The 20,374-nt window shown below is 38.0% G+C and overlaps 1 protein-coding gene across 1 annotated transcript; it reads left to right on the forward strand.

The window, feature by feature from the left end:
- The first annotated feature begins 968 nt into the window (after positions 1 to 968).
- Positions 969 to 19,971, forward strand: LOC132844130 (zinc finger protein OZF-like). The gene is made up of 3 exons (XM_060867313.1): positions 969 to 1,115; positions 16,870 to 17,021; positions 17,112 to 19,971. The coding sequence occupies exon 3, from the start codon at positions 17,168 to 17,170 to the stop codon at positions 18,521 to 18,523; it is 1,356 nt and encodes a 451-aa protein (XP_060723296.1). The 5' UTR covers positions 969 to 1,115; positions 16,870 to 17,021; positions 17,112 to 17,167; the 3' UTR covers positions 18,524 to 19,971.
- The last annotated feature ends 403 nt before the right edge of the window (positions 19,972 to 20,374 follow it).

Consider the following 20,374-nt stretch of genomic DNA (forward strand, 5'->3'; position numbering starts at 1 on the left):
CATCAGCAGTATATATTCCTCACTTCAAAGACAAAATATACAAACGCATCTCAGACCATGTATTGGTTTTTACTGCAGAGATAATAGCAATATTTCTAGCACTCCAGTGGATAGAAGAAGAACAGCCAAGGAAAACAGTAATTTGCACAGACTCCCTTTCAGTTTTAAATAGCTTATTAAGTGGAACATCAACAGCCAGACAAGATATGATAATTGAAGTGATGCAGAGTCTATTTAGAATAAGACAATATGGAATTATGGTAAATTTCCTGTGGATACCATCACATATGGGTGTGGAAGGAAATGAGGAGGTAGACCATCTGGCTAAACAGGCCTTAAAGTATGCACAAATTGACATTAAAGTGTCAATGAGTAAAGCATAATTAAAAGGGTTAATTGCAAAAGAAACAAGAAAGAAATGGCAGAAGGAGTGGGATAGTGGAACAAAAGGTAGACACTTTCATAATATTCAAGAGAAAGTAGGGCTAGAAAGAAGAAAGTTAGGCAACAGGAAAGAAGATGTGTAAATGTCAAGAATGCGTCTCTGACATTGTGCATTAAATCAGGGTCTATATAAAATGGGGAAACATGAAAATGGAAATTGTGATAAATGTGGTCAAGCAGAATCAGTAGAGCATGTACTTATAGAGTGTGATGCATATGAAGGAGCAAGAGTTAAACTAATTCAAGCTCTACGAGTGTTTGGAATAAATGATTTCTCCCTTCAGGTTCTATTAGGAAATGAACCAAAACAGTCTAGGATATCCCAGGAATTAGTTATTTTCCTAAAACAAACAAAACTGATCAATAGAATTTAACATATATTTTATATGTTTATGTTTATTTTGTTTATTTTTATTTTTTTTCTCTTTCTCTCAAAATGTACAAACCATTATGTGCTCCACACTCCAATCCAGTAGGTGGCGGTAAATGCACCTTAAGTTGATTTGCCATCCGCCATTAAAAAATCAGAAGAAGAAGAAGATCCGAGCTCTCCGACTCTACTAATCATCTTTACATTCAAATATTTCTGACAGGGTTTTACCTCCACAGTTCCATCTGATCCGTTGTGGTGTATTTCAGGTGCTTAACTGTGTTCTGCTGGAAAGATCAAGGTAAGTTCAACTCGGCTAACAGTGGCTGAGTCCTAAATGACTTTCTACTTCCTACTGTATGTTAGTGCACTACAGGGGAGATAATAGTGTGTTTACACACTCTGTAGTGCACATAGAGAGATAATAGTGTGTTTACACACTCTGTAGTGCACATAGAGAGATAATAATGTGTTTATACACTCTGTAGTGCACATAGAGAAATAATAGTGTGTTTACACACTCTGTAGTGCACATAGAGAGATAAGTGTGTTTATACACTCTGTAGTGCACATAGAGAGATAATAGTGTGTTTATACACTCTGTAGTGCACATAGAGAAATAATAGTGTGTTTACACACTCCGTAGTGCACATAGAGAAATAAGTGTGTTTCAAATGCGCTAACAGTAGCCCCGCCCACAGCCCCGCCCACAGCCCCTGACACAAGCGGTTCTTAAGTGTAGACCAACAACGTTTTGGTGCTACTTAAGAACCACTTTTCCTGGTTCAGAGCCGGTGCTTTGGCTGTCGGAAAAGAAAGAAACAAAAGGTGGGCTTTAATTTATGGATGACCTGCACCAAATAACTGTGAGACACTGGAGTAAATTCAGATAGATATATGGTATTTGATGTGGACTGAGGGAAGTCCAGAGAGGAGGGAACAATACATGATCTTATACCATTGATTTTGTCAGTAAAAAATTTAAGAAAGTTTTCACAGGCCATAGGAGATGGATCTGGATATAAATTAGACATCGGATTTAGAACGCTATTGATGGTATTAAATAATATTTTTGGGCTATAAGCGTTCTTAGCAATTAGATCAGAGAAGTAATTTGCCTTTTCAATATTAACAGTTTTTTGTTAGTGAATCATACACTCTTTAATACAATCATATGATACTTGTAATCTATCCCTCTTCCACTTTCTTTCTGCTTTCCTCCATTTCTGTCTAATTGCCCTAGTTTCATCATTAAACCAAGGATGTACACAACTTCTAGGTCTTTTCAGTTTAAAAGGTGCAACAGCATCAAGTATATTTGAACATAGCCCATTAAACTTATTAACTAACTCATCGGGATTAGCACCAGGACAGTTAGACTCAATTTGATGAGTTTTAGAGGAAATAGAATAAGAATCTAAGAATTTTTTACATGTAGATGAATTAAAATAACGGGCATATCGGACCACCTACATACCACCGCGTGTTCCCCGTCTTTTATAGCGTTTCCTCCTGCGATGACATTCACAGTCCAGTAAACGACGTATTTTGGTTGGCAGCATAGACAAGAACGGAGGATCATGGTTCTTGTATCCTCTGTAATTAAAATCAGAAACAGTTCCTACAGACCAATATGGGTTAAGAAGAAACGAGCGATCAAAGGCAAGCACTGTGGTAACTCTTTGTGCAGACGTGCACACAAATAAGGCAAATATACTCAATAAAGAGAACACAGACACCAGGCGACGGCTTGCCAAACTCCACAACGGCGCCATCTTGCCACGGGTCTAATAGGCTGGACCCTATTAATCCTAGTAGTGCACATAGAGAGATAATAATGGTGTTTACACACTCTGTAGTGCACATAGAGAGGTAATAGTGTGTTTACACACTCTGTAGTGCACATAGAGAGATAATAGTGACGTTTACACACTCTGTAGTGTACATAGAGAGAAAATGGTGTGTTTACACACTCTGTAGTGTATATAGAGAGATAATAGTGGTGTTTACACACTCTGTAGTGCACATAGAGAGATAATAGTGTGTTTGCACACTGTAGTGCACGTAGAGAGAGAATAGTGTGTTTACACACTCTGTAGTGCACATAGAGAGATAATAGTGGTGTTTACACACTGTAGTGCACGTAGAGAGAGAATAGTGTGTTTACACACTCTGTAGTGCACATAGAGAGATAACAGTGACGTTTACACACTCTGTAGTGCACGTAGAGAGATAATAGTGGTGTTTACACTCTGTAGTGCAGATAGAGAGATAAGTGTGTTTACACACTCTGTAGTGCACATAGAGAGATAATAGTGACGTTTACACACTCTTTAGTGAACTTTATACAATCAGGACTCATTTGGATCTCAGCCCTAATGAAAGGTTACAGTGTGTGTGAAGCTAATTTTTAATTAATTACTAAATTACTGCTTACCATGGTAGAGATTTGTTTTGTTTAAACTTTGCACTACAGTGTGTTAACCATCAGGTACTGTGGGTTGCTAGCATTGCCAATAATTAAGTATTTACATTAAGCTTGCTAATGTTGTTCAGCTCAGCCTTACAGAAGAAACTAAAGAATCTGAAGTTGGGAAAATTATTTTTAATTTTAAAGCATAATCCTGACATTTTCTACCTTTTGACAAGAGTATTATATTGTACTATAAAAGTGTACTTTCCTGGAGCAATTTACCAGACATGTGAACACAAGGAAAAAAATCTTTATCGAAATACATTTTACATCTTAATGCGCAAATGTAATTAAATGCAGAATAATAATGTGAGAATGTTGTGGCTTAATCTCATATCTGTTAACTTCAGCAAATAAATAAATAAATTAACCTATTAATAAAATATATTTGTTTTAGTGAAAAAAAAATTGGTTTTGGTTTGGTTTTAGATACGAGTTAAACAGGGGCGTGGCTTATTTGATTGACAGTATGTCGGTATCTGGCATTAACCATTCTTAGCAAAAATCATTAACATTTACGGTATACATCCAGAGCAACATACAAAAGTTACAGGCTTAGGACTCCATCATGGTTTTGTCAACTCCGTCAGACGTCAACTCTGTCAGTTATTTTGTCTGACGGTGTTGACATGTAAGCTGACGGAGTGGAAAAGTGCTCCTAAATACTTAAGTAATGCCTGAAATTACTTTTGTAAACAAAAATATACCTGTGCCAAACAGATTAATTTCTGTTATTCGAAAACTAAAATTTTATTTTAAAATATTATTTTTGAAATAGATGACTTACACTGAATATTGAAGAAAAAACAGCCAATAAGAGCCCAGATTAAATATGAACTCCTTCTATACTCTTTAAAATTCATCCTAAATTGAAAATTTAAGAAGCTTCTTGAAAAAATGACACGCGTACGGTTTTGCAATTTCAGGCAAAGGGTGACTGCACTTCAGATGATAAAATACAACAGTTTTGATTTATTTTGGATGCTTTTAGTCACCAACATAATTCTCACAGTTACATTTGTGTTATGCCGTAGTTTGGACGAGTTTATTATTTATCTGTGTGAGTGACCCTAAACTTGAATTTGAAAACTTTATTTAAACTTGAACAATTTGAATGGGAGTGTGTAACAACTACATAACATGATATTATGATCTAAGTATACATGTTGATTGACTTAAAATATCTTAATATATTTAAAATACATAAATATATTTAAAATATCTAAATATATTTTATCTGTACTGTAGGCAGACATGGCTAGACCAAAACTGTCAGTGGAGGAGCAAAGAAAAAGAAACAGAGAGTACCAGAGAAAAAGGAGAGAAAGAATTAAGTGACCCAGAAAGCAGAAGAGACCAGTTAGAAAAGGAGAGACAAAGATGGAAGGACAGGGTCCAAAACAAAAAAGGAGTAGGAGTAAAACAAGTAGGAGAATTAGGACCAAGAGCAAAGAGGCACCGCAGAAAGTCCTGGAGGAAAGCAAAGAAAAGGTCCAGAGCTAGGCAGAATAGACGGCTAAATGAAATAGACACCCCACCAGAAAGTCCTCTGGACCAGACTGTCGAAGAGCCTACTTTAAGCAGGCTTATGCCATAGCCCCTGATGTTATGGACTTCATAGGGCGTAGACATGTTCAACACCTCTTGTCCAATGCCCAAGTCCCACAGGTTAGACAAACTGTTATATAAATATCTAATGCTTGACTCTACACTGAAGGCAGTAATAACAGGATAAAACTCTATATATTTACTTACTTGTTGAGAGAAATTGAAGTTGAAGTAAATCATATAACTTACCTGTCTGAATCCCTTTGTTAAAGTATAGATGGAATTACAACAGAAATTTCAACCAATTTAGATTTACAGAAACACTGACATTATGAGTCTGATTGTTCACTTTTAATTTTTTCAGTGAGCCTTTGGAAGTAGTCAGGAATTGCATGGGGAGAATTCTGGATCCTGTTACACTTCAACATTTGTACACTATTAACCCTATTACATACTTTTCTTAGTTAGATCTCAGCTTATTGTGTCCTCTTTCAAATAAGTTGTTAGATTTATAGTTTAGTTTGAATATAGATGAGCAACAGAGGAGCTCCAGATATATTTGCTTTTTTCTTCTGATACCAGGATCATTTTGACATTTTCATGTGTGCCTTAAAGATCCTGTCACCAGGTACTCTTTGTTTGAAGTTTGATACCCTTTCCCTTGATACTCTCTCTTTTCCATGTTAAAACTAGGTAAATATCTTTAATCAGTTTAATTCTCGATTAGTGTGTCAACACCGTCAATTGTGTGTCAACACCGTCAATTGTGTGTCAACACCGTTAGTTGTGTGTCAACACCATAAGATGGAGATTTTTTATTTTTATAAAAAAATGTATGTTTCTTTTGTTCAATACATTACAGTGTTCATACATTAAAACACCAACTTATCTACATGCATCAGTGTCTTGTGTGCACAAAACCATTGATTGTATATATTAAAAATGAAAAAATTAGTAAACTAAATGAAGGTAATTTAAAATGGCTAATTCCAAAACAATGTAAAATAATATTAAAAGTGTATACAATACAATTTATCACTTAACCTTGCTAAGGCACACCATTTCTACACACTTAAAGACTTTACAGTGTTGTTGAATTGATCAAACACACAAAAAACATATTTTCATGTGTCAGACGGAGTTGACAAATGTCAACTTACTAAGTGAGTAAAGGTACATTTTTATAAAAAGTGGTTGAATAAAAAACCTGTTCCTTTTCATGGTATGATGGATATCCAGTTCAAATTAATGTAGGATCGATTTTTTTGTTTGTCACTTTTCAAAAGTTCTTTTGTCCTTTATCTCAAGAATCAGATATATACAAAACACAAGTATAAATAAAGCTTGGATTTAAATAACTATAGCAGTAAAGGTGTGTTGTTGCAGTCCAATAGACATAGGTAAGAAGGATTTCCCATGTTGCTCAATGGAGCACCTTGGTTAGATGAGTCTGAGTCTGAGATCATACTCCTGTATCTGTCCAGGACATCATGGAGCAGGTGGAAGATGATGTCTGACATGGCCAGTAGCTTAGCCAACATACTTCTTTCTGACACTACAATCAGAGAGTCCAGCTCTACTCCACATCATCACTGGCCTTAAGGATAAGTTTATGTCTGTTGGCATCAGCAACCTTCAGTCTCCTGTCCCAGCATGGAAGAGGAAGAAACCTTAAGAGGAACCAGCCTCAAAGGGGAACCCATCCTCATTTGGCTAACACTGGGGGTTGTGATTTATAAATTGTTATAAACTGCAGAGAGTGATATTATGAGTAATGTCCTGTCTACAGTCCAAAATCTTCATGAAGCAGAACATAACTGGAGCTCATATAATCTCTGGATGCCTCAAGGTGGGTGGAGAAAGAGAAGAAAGTGGAGAGGAATCTACTGGATCACATGGCTGTAGGATGTATTATGTGTACGCCTGACTAAAGAAATGAGGTTTTAATCTACATTTAAACTGGGAAAGTGTGTCTGAGCCCCGAACACTATCAGGAAGATTGTTCCAAAGTTTTGGAGCGAAATAAGAAAATGCTCTACCATCTTTAGTAGACTTAGATATTCTGGGAACTACCAGAAGTCCTGAGTTTTGTGATCTCAGAGAGCGTGAAGGATTGTAACGTGTTAGAAGACTAGTTAGATACATGGGAGCTAAACCATTAAGAGCCTTGTACGTAAGTAGCAGCAGTTTGTAATCAGTTCTAAACTTAACAGGTAGCCAGTGTAGAGATGATAAAATTGGGGTTATATGGTCATACTTTCTTGTCCTAGTAAGAACGTTCGGACTAACTGAAGTAAAGCATTACAGTAGTCCAGTCTGGAGGTCATGAATGCATGAACTAGCTTCTCAGCATCAGATAGACAGGATGTTTCTCAGCTTGGCAATATTTCAGTTCATTTGTTTAGTCTAGATTTTTTATGAATAGCTTTTCTTAGGTAAAGGAGCAGATCTGGAGGGTTCATGGTCATAGAGTGTTTGGTGAACTGGGATGTCTGGATGTTGTATCCTTACCACCCTCGCAAGTTGCTCAGGTTTGCAGACTGTGGAGTGGTGGGACGCTTTACATCCCAGGAAGCCCTCATGTCTGTGTCACCTTCTGGCTCTAGACTTTTAGTTATGCTGTCATAGCTAGTCTTGATGGAGTCCCTGTCTGCACTTTTCATACCCAACAATTTTCTCCCCTCTCTCTCTCTCTCTCTCTCTCTCAAGCTATATATGCAACTCCCGAAGTCCTAAAACCGACCCTTGAGGGACCCCATAATTAACTGTCAGTAAACTGGAGGATTTACCATTTAAACACTATTTTACAAAATGGTATCATTCAGATTGGTAGGCTTTAAACCATCTTAAAGCCTGTCCATGAATACCTGTGTAATTTTGTAAGTGATCTATATTGTCAATTGCAGCACAAAGGTAAGATAGATAGATAGATAGATAGATAGATAGATAGATAGATAGACTTGTTGTCTTTTCATAGTACAGGTACACAGCAACGAAATGCAGTTTGGCATCTACCAGAAGTGCAAAGAGTAGCAATTGTGCAAATAGACAAGTGCAGATAAATATGTAGCATGTGTACAGCATGTAATATATATATATATATATATATATATATATATATATATATATATATATATATATATATATATATATATATATAGGTATATAAAGCAGTGCAGAGATGTGTGGATATTGTTGAAAAGTACAAGTAATTGGTTCTAAGGCTATGGCATTGAAAAAAAATGTGCAGACACTGTTGTAAAGGAACAGGAAGTAAATAACATAGTGCAGATGAATGTAAGGCACAATATGTGTAGAGAATGAGGAGTATAAAAAATACAGTATGTACATTGTAGGTATAATAGTTTTTTTTACAGTGTTATAATGGTGTAGCGTAGAGTTCAGTAGTGTCAAGGTGGATGAAAAAAAGCTGTTCCTGAACCTGCTGGTTCTGTTGCGTATGTTCCTGTATCTCCTTCTTGATGAAGCAGTTTGTGACTGGGATGTGAACATCTGCTTTGGTGAAGGTGCTCAATGGCAGGTGTGCCAGTGATGCGTTGGACAATTTTAACCACCCTTTGCAGGGCTTTACGTTCACACTCAGTGGAGCCATACCATACCATACAGTGACTGAGTTAGTAAGGATGTTCTCAATGATGGAGCAGTAGAACTCGTTAAAATCCCTGCGGACAGATGAGCTTTCTTAAGTCTCCTCAAGAAGTACAGGTGGTGTTGTGCCTTCCTAACTTCTTTTTAATATTAAGAAGAGGCTCGCCAGCTCTATATAACACTTCTTACAGTAATTTAGTTGGAATGTGATTTAACACACATGTTGATGTAGCTGTAGTAATAGGTTTATCTAACTCTTCCTGTCCTGTACTTGTAAAGCACTGTAGTTGTGAGTGTAGAGCTTTAGGTTACACTGGGTCACAAGATGCTGTCATGGGTTGAACATCAACTATTTTGTTCCTCATACGTTCAATTTTATCTGTGAAGAATCTCATAAAGCTCTCACGACTGAACTTTTATGGAATAGAGTTTGTTGTTAATCTAGCCACTGTGCTAAATAAAAACCTGGGATTGTTTTGGTTCATTTCTATGAGTCAGCCCTAGCAGCTTTTAGAGCCTGTCTATAACTGGTGTAGGGTGCTCTAAGTGGCAAAGATGGGGAAAAAAGGAACACTAACCCAAGGATCAGGTGAATATGCACAATTGTTAAATTTAAGTGAAGAGGGGGTGATAGGGGGAGATTCAATTCAAGTTCTTTTGTATAGAGCTTTTTACAATTGACTTCATCTCAAAGCAGCTTTACAGAACATAAACACAAAACAAAAGGTTATTATAAAGAATAATATAAAGATTACTGTAATACAAAAATGAGCAAGTCTGAGGTGACTCAGGTGACTGTGGGGAGGAAAAACTCCCTTAGATGGTAAAGGAAGAAACCTTGAGAGGAACCAGACTCAAAGGGGAACCTCATCCTCATCTGGGTGACATTGGGGGTGTGATTATAAATATACAGGGGATAGTGGGAAGGTTGAAGAAGAGGGAGGGAGAGAGAAAATGAAGGAGACAGTGCAACACATGGGGAAAAGTCCGCTCAGCCACTAGTGTAGTGGGGGCAATGTGGGGGAGGCCGTGGATGATCGTCTCAGTGAGAGAAGTATGAGTCAGCCAGCAATAAGAAATAGAGAGTTTTCCCCAGGAGCTTGGCTCAGGCTCAGCAGGCAGGCAATAAATCCTTTATGTGGTATCTGTAAATAAGAGAAGCACATTAGTTAACCAGGGTTTTTGTCCCCTTACCTCCCTTTGGCTGCTCAGTCTGGCTCTCCACAGTGTTTCACAGCCGGAGTGACACAGCGGCCCTCCTCATTGGCTCCCGGGTTTTGGTGGGAATTCTGCCGCCCCGCCTTTTTTCTCCGGTTTGAATTTTCTGAGGGTGAGGAGTGGTTTTCTGGCTGCATCACTATCACACTGGACATACTGTGCTTGTACGCAGTTTTTTAACTTTTTCTCTACTTTTGCTATAGGCTACATGTTGCTCTCTTGAGGGTGTGAGTATTATACCAAGGTGCAGGTGTTTTGTCTCTAACCTTCTTTAATCTGATGGGACAACAGTGTCTAATGTGCTAGTGAATATAGCACCTATGCTGTTAGTCATTACATCTAGATGGTTTGTGTTTAAGGGTACAGTAAGAAGTCCAGACAGATCAGGCAGGTTATTTGTGAATCTGTCTTTAGTGGTCAGAATAATAGTTCTACTGAGACGATAACGTGGTGAGACACAGTCAGTCTGTTCTACAGGTAGTGTGTACAGTATGAGGTAATGGTCTGTGATGTCATCAATTTGAGGTATGATATCTATATCAGTGACATCTATTCTGTGTGATATTATTAAATCTAGTGTATGATTAAGACGATGAGTTGCTCTAGTGATGTTTTGTTTAAGCCCAAATGAGTTTATTCTGGGGTACAGACCACGGAAGAGCACTCCCAGAATACATTCCAGATGTCATTAAAGAGCAGTTTCTGATCATGACACCATGACTGTAAAAAATAAAAAGTTGACTCAACTTAAAATTTCAAGGCAACTTGCTGCACAGCTTTTTTGGTAAAAAGTTGTTCACTCCACTAAAATCACTGAGTAAAGTCAAAGGTCTTTTTTTGTTCAGCTAACTCAGTTTTGTTAGTTAAATAGACTTAATTCCTTTTTGACTAAATAAATTATGTTATGTGAACTTTTTCTGTGGGTTCATTAGACAAAGCTGTTATGTTCTAGTTTGCATTTACACAGTGTTATACAATAAAAATAAAAAATGAATGCTTCAAGTTTCATTTATTTTTCTGAACTTCAAAGAAATACTAACAAGGTCAAATAATAGTCATACTTCCTAACAGAAATAAAAAAATCTAAATGACAGTCAATATAATAAAAATAAAGAAACCCTGGAAAAATGGCAAAATCAATAATAATTAAAAACTAAAGATAAATGTATCACCTTTAACCTTTTAACATGTCTAACAATTCTCAGCAATAGTACCCTTGCAGAGCAAAAAAAGTGTGCATAGCGTGCATAACACCAAAAAACTATAAAATAATTATGACATTAAACAGTCTTAAAACATTAAAACATCGAACATATTAACAAATTCACAGTTCAACAATCTTTCACATTTTAACATTAAGATCAACTTCAAAGACTCTGACACGATTTTAACTTTCAGAGCAAGAGTTTTGTTTTAAAGGACTGTACTCTCGCATAGCAGTGAGTGCCCATTTCCAGAAGCACCTTCTCAATCACCTCAAACGTATATTTGAGTTCCTTGGGGTATTCAAAATCCAGGACAAAGACAAGGCCAAACAGGTATGACACAGCAGATGGAAGGTCTGAAATGTCCTTCAGAACAATTGCCTCCTCCAAAACAACAGCATGAGTTTGAAAAGATTAGCAATGCCATGTTTATCCCTCTGGTCTGTCTGTCTGCTGGAGATGTGTCCTAATGAAACAACAAATACATTAATACAAAATACAACAATACAAAATCATTAATCAGCTGATCTCAGTTTTGTACCTTTTTTCTGAAAAACAACTAATTATATGAAACAACCAAATATAATAGTTTTAGTGTGGATGGTTTATGAGATTCTTGTTGACATTTTGTTTATCCTGCATGTGGATAAGAGGTGGAGGCAAATGCAATGTACATACTCAACTATCCTATTGTATGTTAAAGGTTTTGGTTCCAATTGACCTACATTGTAGGAACAAAACACCTAACATACTTCATATATTTGTGGTGTATAGTTTTTGGACTGTAACATGAGTTTGAAATAATATATATATATATATATATATATATACATATATATATATATATATATATATATATATATATATATATATATATATATATATATATATATACAATAAAAGTTTGCATATTCTTTAAATAATGCTAGTTTACATTTAATTGCATAATTTATTATTTACAGAATGCAAGTGAATGATGACCGTCAGTGAGCCTGTCATTAATCATAATAATTATAAAGAACTGTGTATTGAATTATACTGATTAATGCTACATTCAATCACCTAAAATCAAAAATCAAATAAAAATCAATTTGCTCACAATGCAAAGATTTACTACCCTTTTTTTTACTACCCTACCACTAAACAAAGTCATGTCCAGATGTAGACATTGATAAATCCTCTGTACAAGGTTTATAAAAAAATAAAAAACAGCCACAGATCCATTCATATGCAGTAAAACACACGTTCATACCTTTAGACAACATAGCATCTGTAATTCACACATTTTTTGCATTGTGAGCGACACCAGATCTGAAGGAAAGACTTTTTGGCTTAGCTGGGACACGAACAAGAGACCTTCTTGATGCGAGGAGACAGTGTTTCCCAATGAGCCACAAACACGTTGAAAAGACGTCTTCTGTCTAAGGTTATGTGCCAATACGTTGTCAGACTTTATATCTGCAGAAGAATTAATGAAACATACTCATACTCAGACATTTTCTGAATCGTGCAGCAGGATCTTCACGGAGAAACAAAGGGAGACCTTCCAGGACTGCTTGCTTTTAATGATTCACAATATTTGAGGTTTGAAAAATGGGTAATACAAAAATTATTGATACAGAGTTTCCGCAGGGTCATAAAAAGTCATAAATTTAACAATAAGAATTTAAGGCCATAAAAAGACATAAAAACGTCCGGATTTTCCATACAAGGTCATAAAAAACATTTAGCCACGTCTTAAATTGATATGCTCGTCCATTAATTTGTTCTTCAATCAAAATGCGCTCGCGGCGGCAATGGCATTCATTTGTTTGGCCTGTTGTAGTTCTGTATGAAGTATCAAACTGGTATCACAGCGTTCCAGAACTACAAGGTCCATGTGGCAGCATACAGACTTGTCGGAAGGACTTTCACAGAAACCCGCGCGAACTCCGAACATACTGTATCATACTGAGTCACTGCTTAGTTTAATTGAAGTCATCCTGGCTATCACAATGGGAAAATGTACCTTTAACGATCTGTGGCTCGAAGACGGTGCGTTTAGTAGCTGGCTCAAGCCCGTCGCTAACAATCGGTATCAAGCCTATTGCACTCTGTGTAAGAAGACGTTAGAGCTGTCTAGTTTAGGCATAAAAGCCTTGAAGTCGCATGCAAAGTCGGAAAAGCATATCGTTGCTGAAAAAGGCCTGCAGCGGGTGCAGGCTATCCGTCAGTTTTGTTCGTTTCCGTCAACCTCCACACTGAAAGCGGAAGTCCTGTGGGTGTTGAATACTATAATAATAGAATTACTCTTTAAATAATAAAACTTGTTACTTTCAATGAAAGTCAATAATAAACACTTTTGAAAGGAATTTTAATGACTGAAGTTATTTATTGTAATTCGTGTAGGTCATAAATTCAAATCATAATGGTCATAAAAAGGTCTTAAAAAGTCTTAAATTTGACTGATTAAACCCTGCAGAAACCCTGTGATAAAAAGATCTTTGTAGCAATGGGTTAGCGGTGTCTAATTCAGCATTTAGTTTCATCAGCCCATGTTCACTTGAAAAATACACAACAATTTTCCCACCTGCAAACACAAAGGGGCTCTGATAAATCGTACAGTTTAGAGGTTACACATGGTTGTCATTAACGTTACCTGTTGATCAAGCCTGTTAAGATCTTCCATCTCTTTTCCAAAAGCCCCCTGTCTTGCTCTGTACAACTTCAGAAGTTGTGGTGATGTTGGTGTAACGATAATGTATCAAGGAGATCCACATTGGTAATGCTTTTGAACTCATAACCAATCTGATGAGACAAAAAAAGGTTTTAGCAATAAAACAATTAACAAACAAAAACATCACAAAATTAACCTCAATTATAAAGACTACTACTGCTAAATACCTCCGGTTATGACTATTACTTTTACCTCATTTGGAATAAACAGGGCAGGCCATCGTTCCAGCACCTCAGACACCATTGGCACCACTTCCACAATCTCTTTTCGCCGAAGTGAAAATGTCAGGCTCATTTTCTGACTGATGAGGGTCTCATTTTTATTCCTCTTCTTTAGTTCCTCTACCAGTATGAGTCTTTCCTCCTACAGTGTATCGTCAGACTGGCTTGTAGGATGATCCAGTAAATAATTAACATCTCCTCGTTTAGCCCTTTTAAGAGACTTTCTCTTGTCTCAACCATCTCCCCCTCCTCTTTTTTATTCTTTATTTATGAGAATAAAGTATTCTCATCATTTTATAATATTAATCTTGAACCACTGTAGTCACGCTGACCATTTTATCAATGTCTTTTAATATCCTTCTGGACCACAAAAGATGCATTGTCATTGCTGCTTATGTGTGGATCAGACAGATACCCTTGTATTTAAAAAACATCTTAATTTGTGTTTGGAGGACAAACGAAGGTCTTACAGGTTTAGAACGACACATTTAAATACAACATTTTAATTCTACTTAAAATCATTTGTTTAACTTAATAGTTATAAGAGTGCATGAGGGAGTAATTAATGACAGAAATTTCATTTTTGAGTGAACACCATGTCTACACTGAAATTTTAATGGATTCATAAAGATACTTACTTTAAACGATGAAGTTTGAGAAGATAAAGTTTGAGGTGATCTTGTGCTGCCGCAATATCCACATGAGCTCCAACAGCGTTTTCTGTGATGTAATAAACAACACGATTACATTCTGAATTAAGTCTATGAGACAAATCGCACATAAGTTACAATAACTGTGTTGAATATAGCCCGGATTTGAAAAGATTTTTACAAGATATAAAACCGGGTTTGAGAGAGATTTTCTCCTTGATTAGATCTTTCATAAAAACTCGCTTTAAAATAAGCGTGCCCAGTGACATTACATTACTTAACTTCAATTTCAAAACACACAGTAAAAAGATACTTACTTTAAGCGATGAAGTTTTTCGTGATCTCTGAAAACTGACCATCAAAATGGCACTTATCATTCCACCTGAGCTCAACCATCCACATATACAGCGCGCATGCGCCAACCACCAAACCAACTTGTGTGCTTGTAAACTTGCATGTGTATATCCAATCAACAGTTAAAATTAAGTTGGTTAAACAATTTTTGAACCAACTTATTCCCACTTAAGTCAACTTTTTTTAGTTTTTTTGTCCAGTTAATAAAAAATAATTATTTCAACTTTTTGCGAGTTGGATTTTTTACAGTGCATGACTGTAACCATTTATTTAAGGCAAATAGTCTACTGAACCTCTTGATTCTTCACTGGTACGTGGGAATTGATGATTCTTGTGGCAGGTGATGTGCAGCATACTGTCTCAACCAAGTCCCTCTTCAGGATCTATCTCTGCCTCAGGCTGGTGTTGTTCATGCCAGCACGGAGGACAACAGCCCCGGTGTTCTTGTTCAGGATCCTGGGGTACCTGCTCGGTAACAAGCACCAGGAAAACAGCAAGTACGGAACCTTACCTTTTAGCTGTGGTAGCCAGACGTGGCAGACAAATCGGTTCTGCGTAGAGATTTCGAAGACCAGTGGAGGGGGACAGGTCCTCACCCGTGGCCAAGCTTGCTTCTTCTGCTGCTGCTGCACCCAGGGTCCATGGTGCTCCAGCGCCTGAATAAAGGGGTTGAGGTGGTAAGAGTATTGGTTTCACACTGTGAATTGCGACAGGTGAGCATCAGTCTGGGAAGGTCCCAGCATGGTTTGTACTCCCGCAGTTGGGCCTGCTTTATTTGTAGATCATGGATATGCTTCTCCATGGCCTCCAGCTCCAACTCCACTGAGTGCAACTTGAATGTGACCTTACCTGACTCAAAGGTGGGCACACAACAGACATAGTGTTTATGGATGCTCAGAATTACTAAATGGTGTTTCCAACTTGAAAGACTCTCTGCCAGCAAGGTAATGCAAAGAGTGGTCATGGTTCAATTTAGGAAGGCTCTGCTGCTGGAGGAGCGCAAGACTGTTGGGCTCTGAGGTACTAGCAACCCCAGAGAGATGTTGGAAGCATTGGAGTGGGTGCTGGCTACATTGGAGACCCAAGGGCCCCAGCAACCACACAGGGAGAGGAAGCACCGGAATAACTGCCCCATACTAGATGAGCCAATGCCGACCAAGCCTGACCCTTCCATTTCTCCCAAAGCTGACAGTCCATGGCTGGGCTCTGCATACCATTACGCTGACATTTACATTACATTTACAGCATTTAGCAGACGCCCTTATCCAGGCTTATATTTTATCTTTTTTTTTTTTTTTTTATTCAACTGAGCAATTGAGGGTTAAGGGCCTTGCTAGGGGCCCAGCAGTGGCAGCTTGGTGGACGCAGGATTCAAACTCACAACATTCCGATTGGTAGCCCAACAGCTTAACCACTAGGCTACCACATCTCTCCATGCTGACCTCCACGTCCTGTGACCTCCTGGGTTCGAGACTGGCCGGGTTTCCCAGCAAGTGAAGGCAAAAGACACCAATACCAGAGTAACTTGGTGGTTTCTTTCATTGTAGGAATTCTCATTCCAGGTTCAACACAGAGCAGTAGCCCTTCAGGGGAACATTGTTGGCTAACCCTGGCACACAAGAAGTCTAAAACCAGTCAGAGCTGGTGGTTCCAGCTTTTCACACTCCTTTCAAGCCTTGTGATTTTCAGCAGCCACTATTCATTTGGCAGATGCTTTTGACCTACCAGAAAAACAGAATGGAATTATAATGTAATGTACATTTGTATTTTTCTGGTAACAAGAATATAATTATTTCGTTAACCTGCTATGAGCTGATGTCACAAGGGTACTGTTATAACTCCTCTTTCATCTATCAGATCCCTCTAGAACAAACCATTCTTTGTCCAGTCCAGTTGTGTAGCTCTGTTTTATTAAATCAGGCAGAACTAATTATTTGTTCAATAATGTTGATCCATTGAACATTTTTCTTTATTCCGATCTTTTCAATTAATTTTTATTTGTACAATGATTTAGATTTGACCTAGTGATCTAGATTTCTAATGAATGTTGTCTTGTTACAGGTTGTCTCCTGCTCCGGCTTTGGTGGCTCTGCAGCTGTGGGACTGGTTTAGTGATTCGAAGGTCAGAAGTTTTACCAGCCTGCCACTGTTCTGCCCCGAACAAGGCTCTTGACCCTCTCTGCTCCGGCCTGTCATGCACTCTGACCCATAAGGTATATGAACATTAAAAAAAAACAAATTTGATGTACTGTAATTTATATGTGACTAATAAAGTCTTTTCCTATCCTCTGTCCTACATCAAGAACTTCAGACAAGCATATCCATTGGGGAATCTGATACTCACCAGAAGGTCACAAAAATGTCATCTGATTCTCTGCATTTATCATATACTGGTGTTAATGTGGACAGAGAAGTTCACCAGTGCTCACTGTGTGGGAAGAGTTTCAGTAAAAAGAGTTATCTCAGAAAACACCAGATTGTTCATGTAAAAGAGAAGCCGTATCACTGCTCACAGTGTGGGAAGAGTTTCAGTAAAAACAGTTATCTCAGAAATCACCAGTCTGTTCATGCAGAAGAGAAGCCGTATCACTGCTTACAGTGTGGGAAAAGTTACCCTGAAATGAGTAAGCTCAAGAGACACCAGCGTGTTCATGCAGAAGAGAAGCCACATCACTGCTCACAGTGTGGGAAGAGCTTCTATCAAAAGAATAAGCTCAAGAAACATCAACTTGTTCACACAAAAGAGAAGCCATACCACTGTTTAGAGTGTGGGAAAGGTTTTAGTGAAAACAGGAAGTTCAAAATACACATGCGTATGCACACAGGTGAGAATTTGTATTACTGTTTAGAGTGTGGTAAAAGCTTTAATTACCAAACTAATCTCCAGCGACACCAGCGCATTCACTCAGGGGAGAAACCATATCAGTGCAATGAATGTGGGATGAGTTTTACACAAAGCAATCATCTCCAAAAGCACCAATACGTTCACACTGGGGAGAAGCCGTTTCACTGTTCACAGTGTGGAAAACAATTTAGTCAAAAGGTTGCTCTCCAAGCCCACCAGCGCATTCACACAGGAGAAAAGCCTCATCAATGCATAGACTGTGGAAAAGCTTTTAGTGAGAAGATCCGTCTCATAAAACATCAGCGTCTTCACACAGGAGATAAACCACATAAGTGCTTAGAGTGTGGAAAAGCTTTTAGTGAGATCAGTCGCTTAGTAAAACACCAGCTTACTCACGTCAGTGAGAAACCATATCAGTGCTCGCAATGTGGGAAGGGTTTTATGCAAAACAGTTCTCTTCAGCAACATCTCCAGATTCATACAGGAGAGAAGCCATATCACTGCTCAGAGTGTGGAAAGGATTTTAGACATAAGTGTAATTTCCAACAGCACCAACTAATTCACACTGGAGAGAAGCCTTATCACTGTTCAGTGTGTGCAAGGAGTTTTAGGCAAAGAAATAGTCTCATCCAGCACCAGCGCATTCACACAGGAGACAGATACATCTGCTCAGAATGTGGGAAGAGTTTTACACAAAAGTATTCTCTTCATGTTCACCAGCGCATTCACACTGGACAGAAAGCGTATTTCTGCTCAGTGTGTGGTAAGAGTTTTAGCACACACACAACTTTTCAAAGACACACGCACGCTAACACAGATGAGAATGAAAACGCGTTGCAGTTTTCACCAGAAAGTGCTGAAAGCAACTAGTTTTATTTTAAACATTTTATTCACAATTCAAAGTCATTTTGTACATTTTTTAAATATTCCATGCTACAGTATTTACAAGACAAGCAAGCTAAACCTATAAGCCAGGCTACATCATAACAATTTGCCCTGCTGACTAACTATGGAAGCATTTGTTTTTGGACAGCCCTACACAGGGTTTGGTTAGTTTTGAAGTTTGTTGTTTGTTAGTTTATGTTGATTAATTCTATTCCCTAACCTGTTTATTGTCCTGTCAGGCACAAGGGAACCAGTCTCAAAAGAGAACTGTGTACAATATGGTGCAGCTGTTTAACAAGAAAGCCTTCATGTTATAACTAGAATGACGCTCTTTGTTAAAGTTATCAACTGTTCACTGTTGGAGACTTTGGCGAGAAACGTATCAGTTGCAGTCCAACAGTCCAAAGTCATCTCCATGTTTCCTAAGTGCTTTTCTTAACAGCAGCCCCATGTATCTCTGGCCTCCATTGCCCCTTTTCAACCGGAAAGAACCGGGTGATGGTTCAGAGCTAGCGCTGGTGCTGGTTCAAAGTTGGTTACACCGGTGAACCTTCTAAGAACCGGTTTGTCTTTCCACCGGCTAGAGAGCCATCACAGAGCCGAGTGTGACGTCACTGTATACGTGTCACTTTACACAGCAACGTTAGCGCAGCAGCGGCAGACACAAACACAACATCAACAATGGCGGATGTTGCTTTACTGTTAATGCTCATGGCTTTGCGAACCTACATTGGCATCCAAACTTGGCGAATAAAACGTGTATGTGTAGCTCCATGTAATCTGTATAAATGGAGGTTGTAATCGAGAAAGTACATAGCGTTATTTTATCCTTAACACAGAAAAAAGTTAGCCTTAGCATGTAGCTACCTACTATCATGTGTGCTGATAATGTATCATATTGCGGTAAAGTAAAAGTGTATTAAACATTAGTATACTTAAGGTATATTATCAAATGCGCTAACAGTATCCCCGCCCACAGCCCCTGACACAAGCGGTTCTTAAGTCTAGACCAGCCTTTAATAGAGAGCATTCCTGGTTCAGAGCCGGTGCTTTGGCTGTCGAAACAGAAAGAACTGGTTCTAAATTAGGCTTTGGCTCCAAACCAGCACTCAAACTGCCTCGGTGGAAAAGGGGAACATGTGGAGCATCTCAGCAGCAGTGAGCACCAACAAGTGATGAGACTTCAACCAGAAGTAAAGCAGGATGATCAGGTGATCCAGAAAGCTATAGCAGTTGGGACACTGGTGAGCAGGCTGGCTCACTACACATTGGGACATCGATGAATCAATGTAAAGTTTGTTATGAAAAATATTTGGATTATTCTGTTATGTATCTTTGTAACATTTTAACTAAATATTAAAAATTCACTACCTTTCAGGTGAAGTGTTTATGCTTATATAATATACAATTAAAAAGTACATAATATAATTAAATTGATTCTTGTCTTTTCAAAACTTCTGTTGTGGTGTTTATTGAGTTTGTGTCTTCTATATGTTTCATATCATTAATCTGTACATCGCAGCAAACTAACTTTACTGCCTTCGTTTCTGAAATAACTTTAGTTTTTGTTCTTTTACAAAATGTTTCCCTTCTTGATTTTTTGACCTGACATTATACAAGTGCTTTATAAGAAGAGCAGCTGGAGTAAGTCAGTGAAAATACCAGCATCAAGTTCAAGTCTGTCTTTTGTCCTGCACTGTCTTTTGTCCTGCACGGTCTTTTGTCCTGCACTGTCTTGTCTGTCTTGTTTGTCTTGTCCTGCACTGTTTGCACCAGGTTGCACAGTTGCACTTTGTGGCTAAGACTACTTACATGTCTTTAGCCCTGTCTTTGTTT

The sequence above is a fragment of the Tachysurus vachellii genome, chromosome 4 (assembly GCF_030014155.1).
Source record: "Tachysurus vachellii isolate PV-2020 chromosome 4, HZAU_Pvac_v1, whole genome shotgun sequence".
NCBI lineage: Eukaryota > Metazoa > Chordata > Actinopteri > Siluriformes > Bagridae > Tachysurus > Tachysurus vachellii.

Coding starts and splice junctions, on each gene's coding strand:
- LOC132844130 (XM_060867313.1), top strand. CDS start 17,168: ATGTCATCTGATTCTCTGCATTTATCATATACTGGTGTTAATGTGGAC.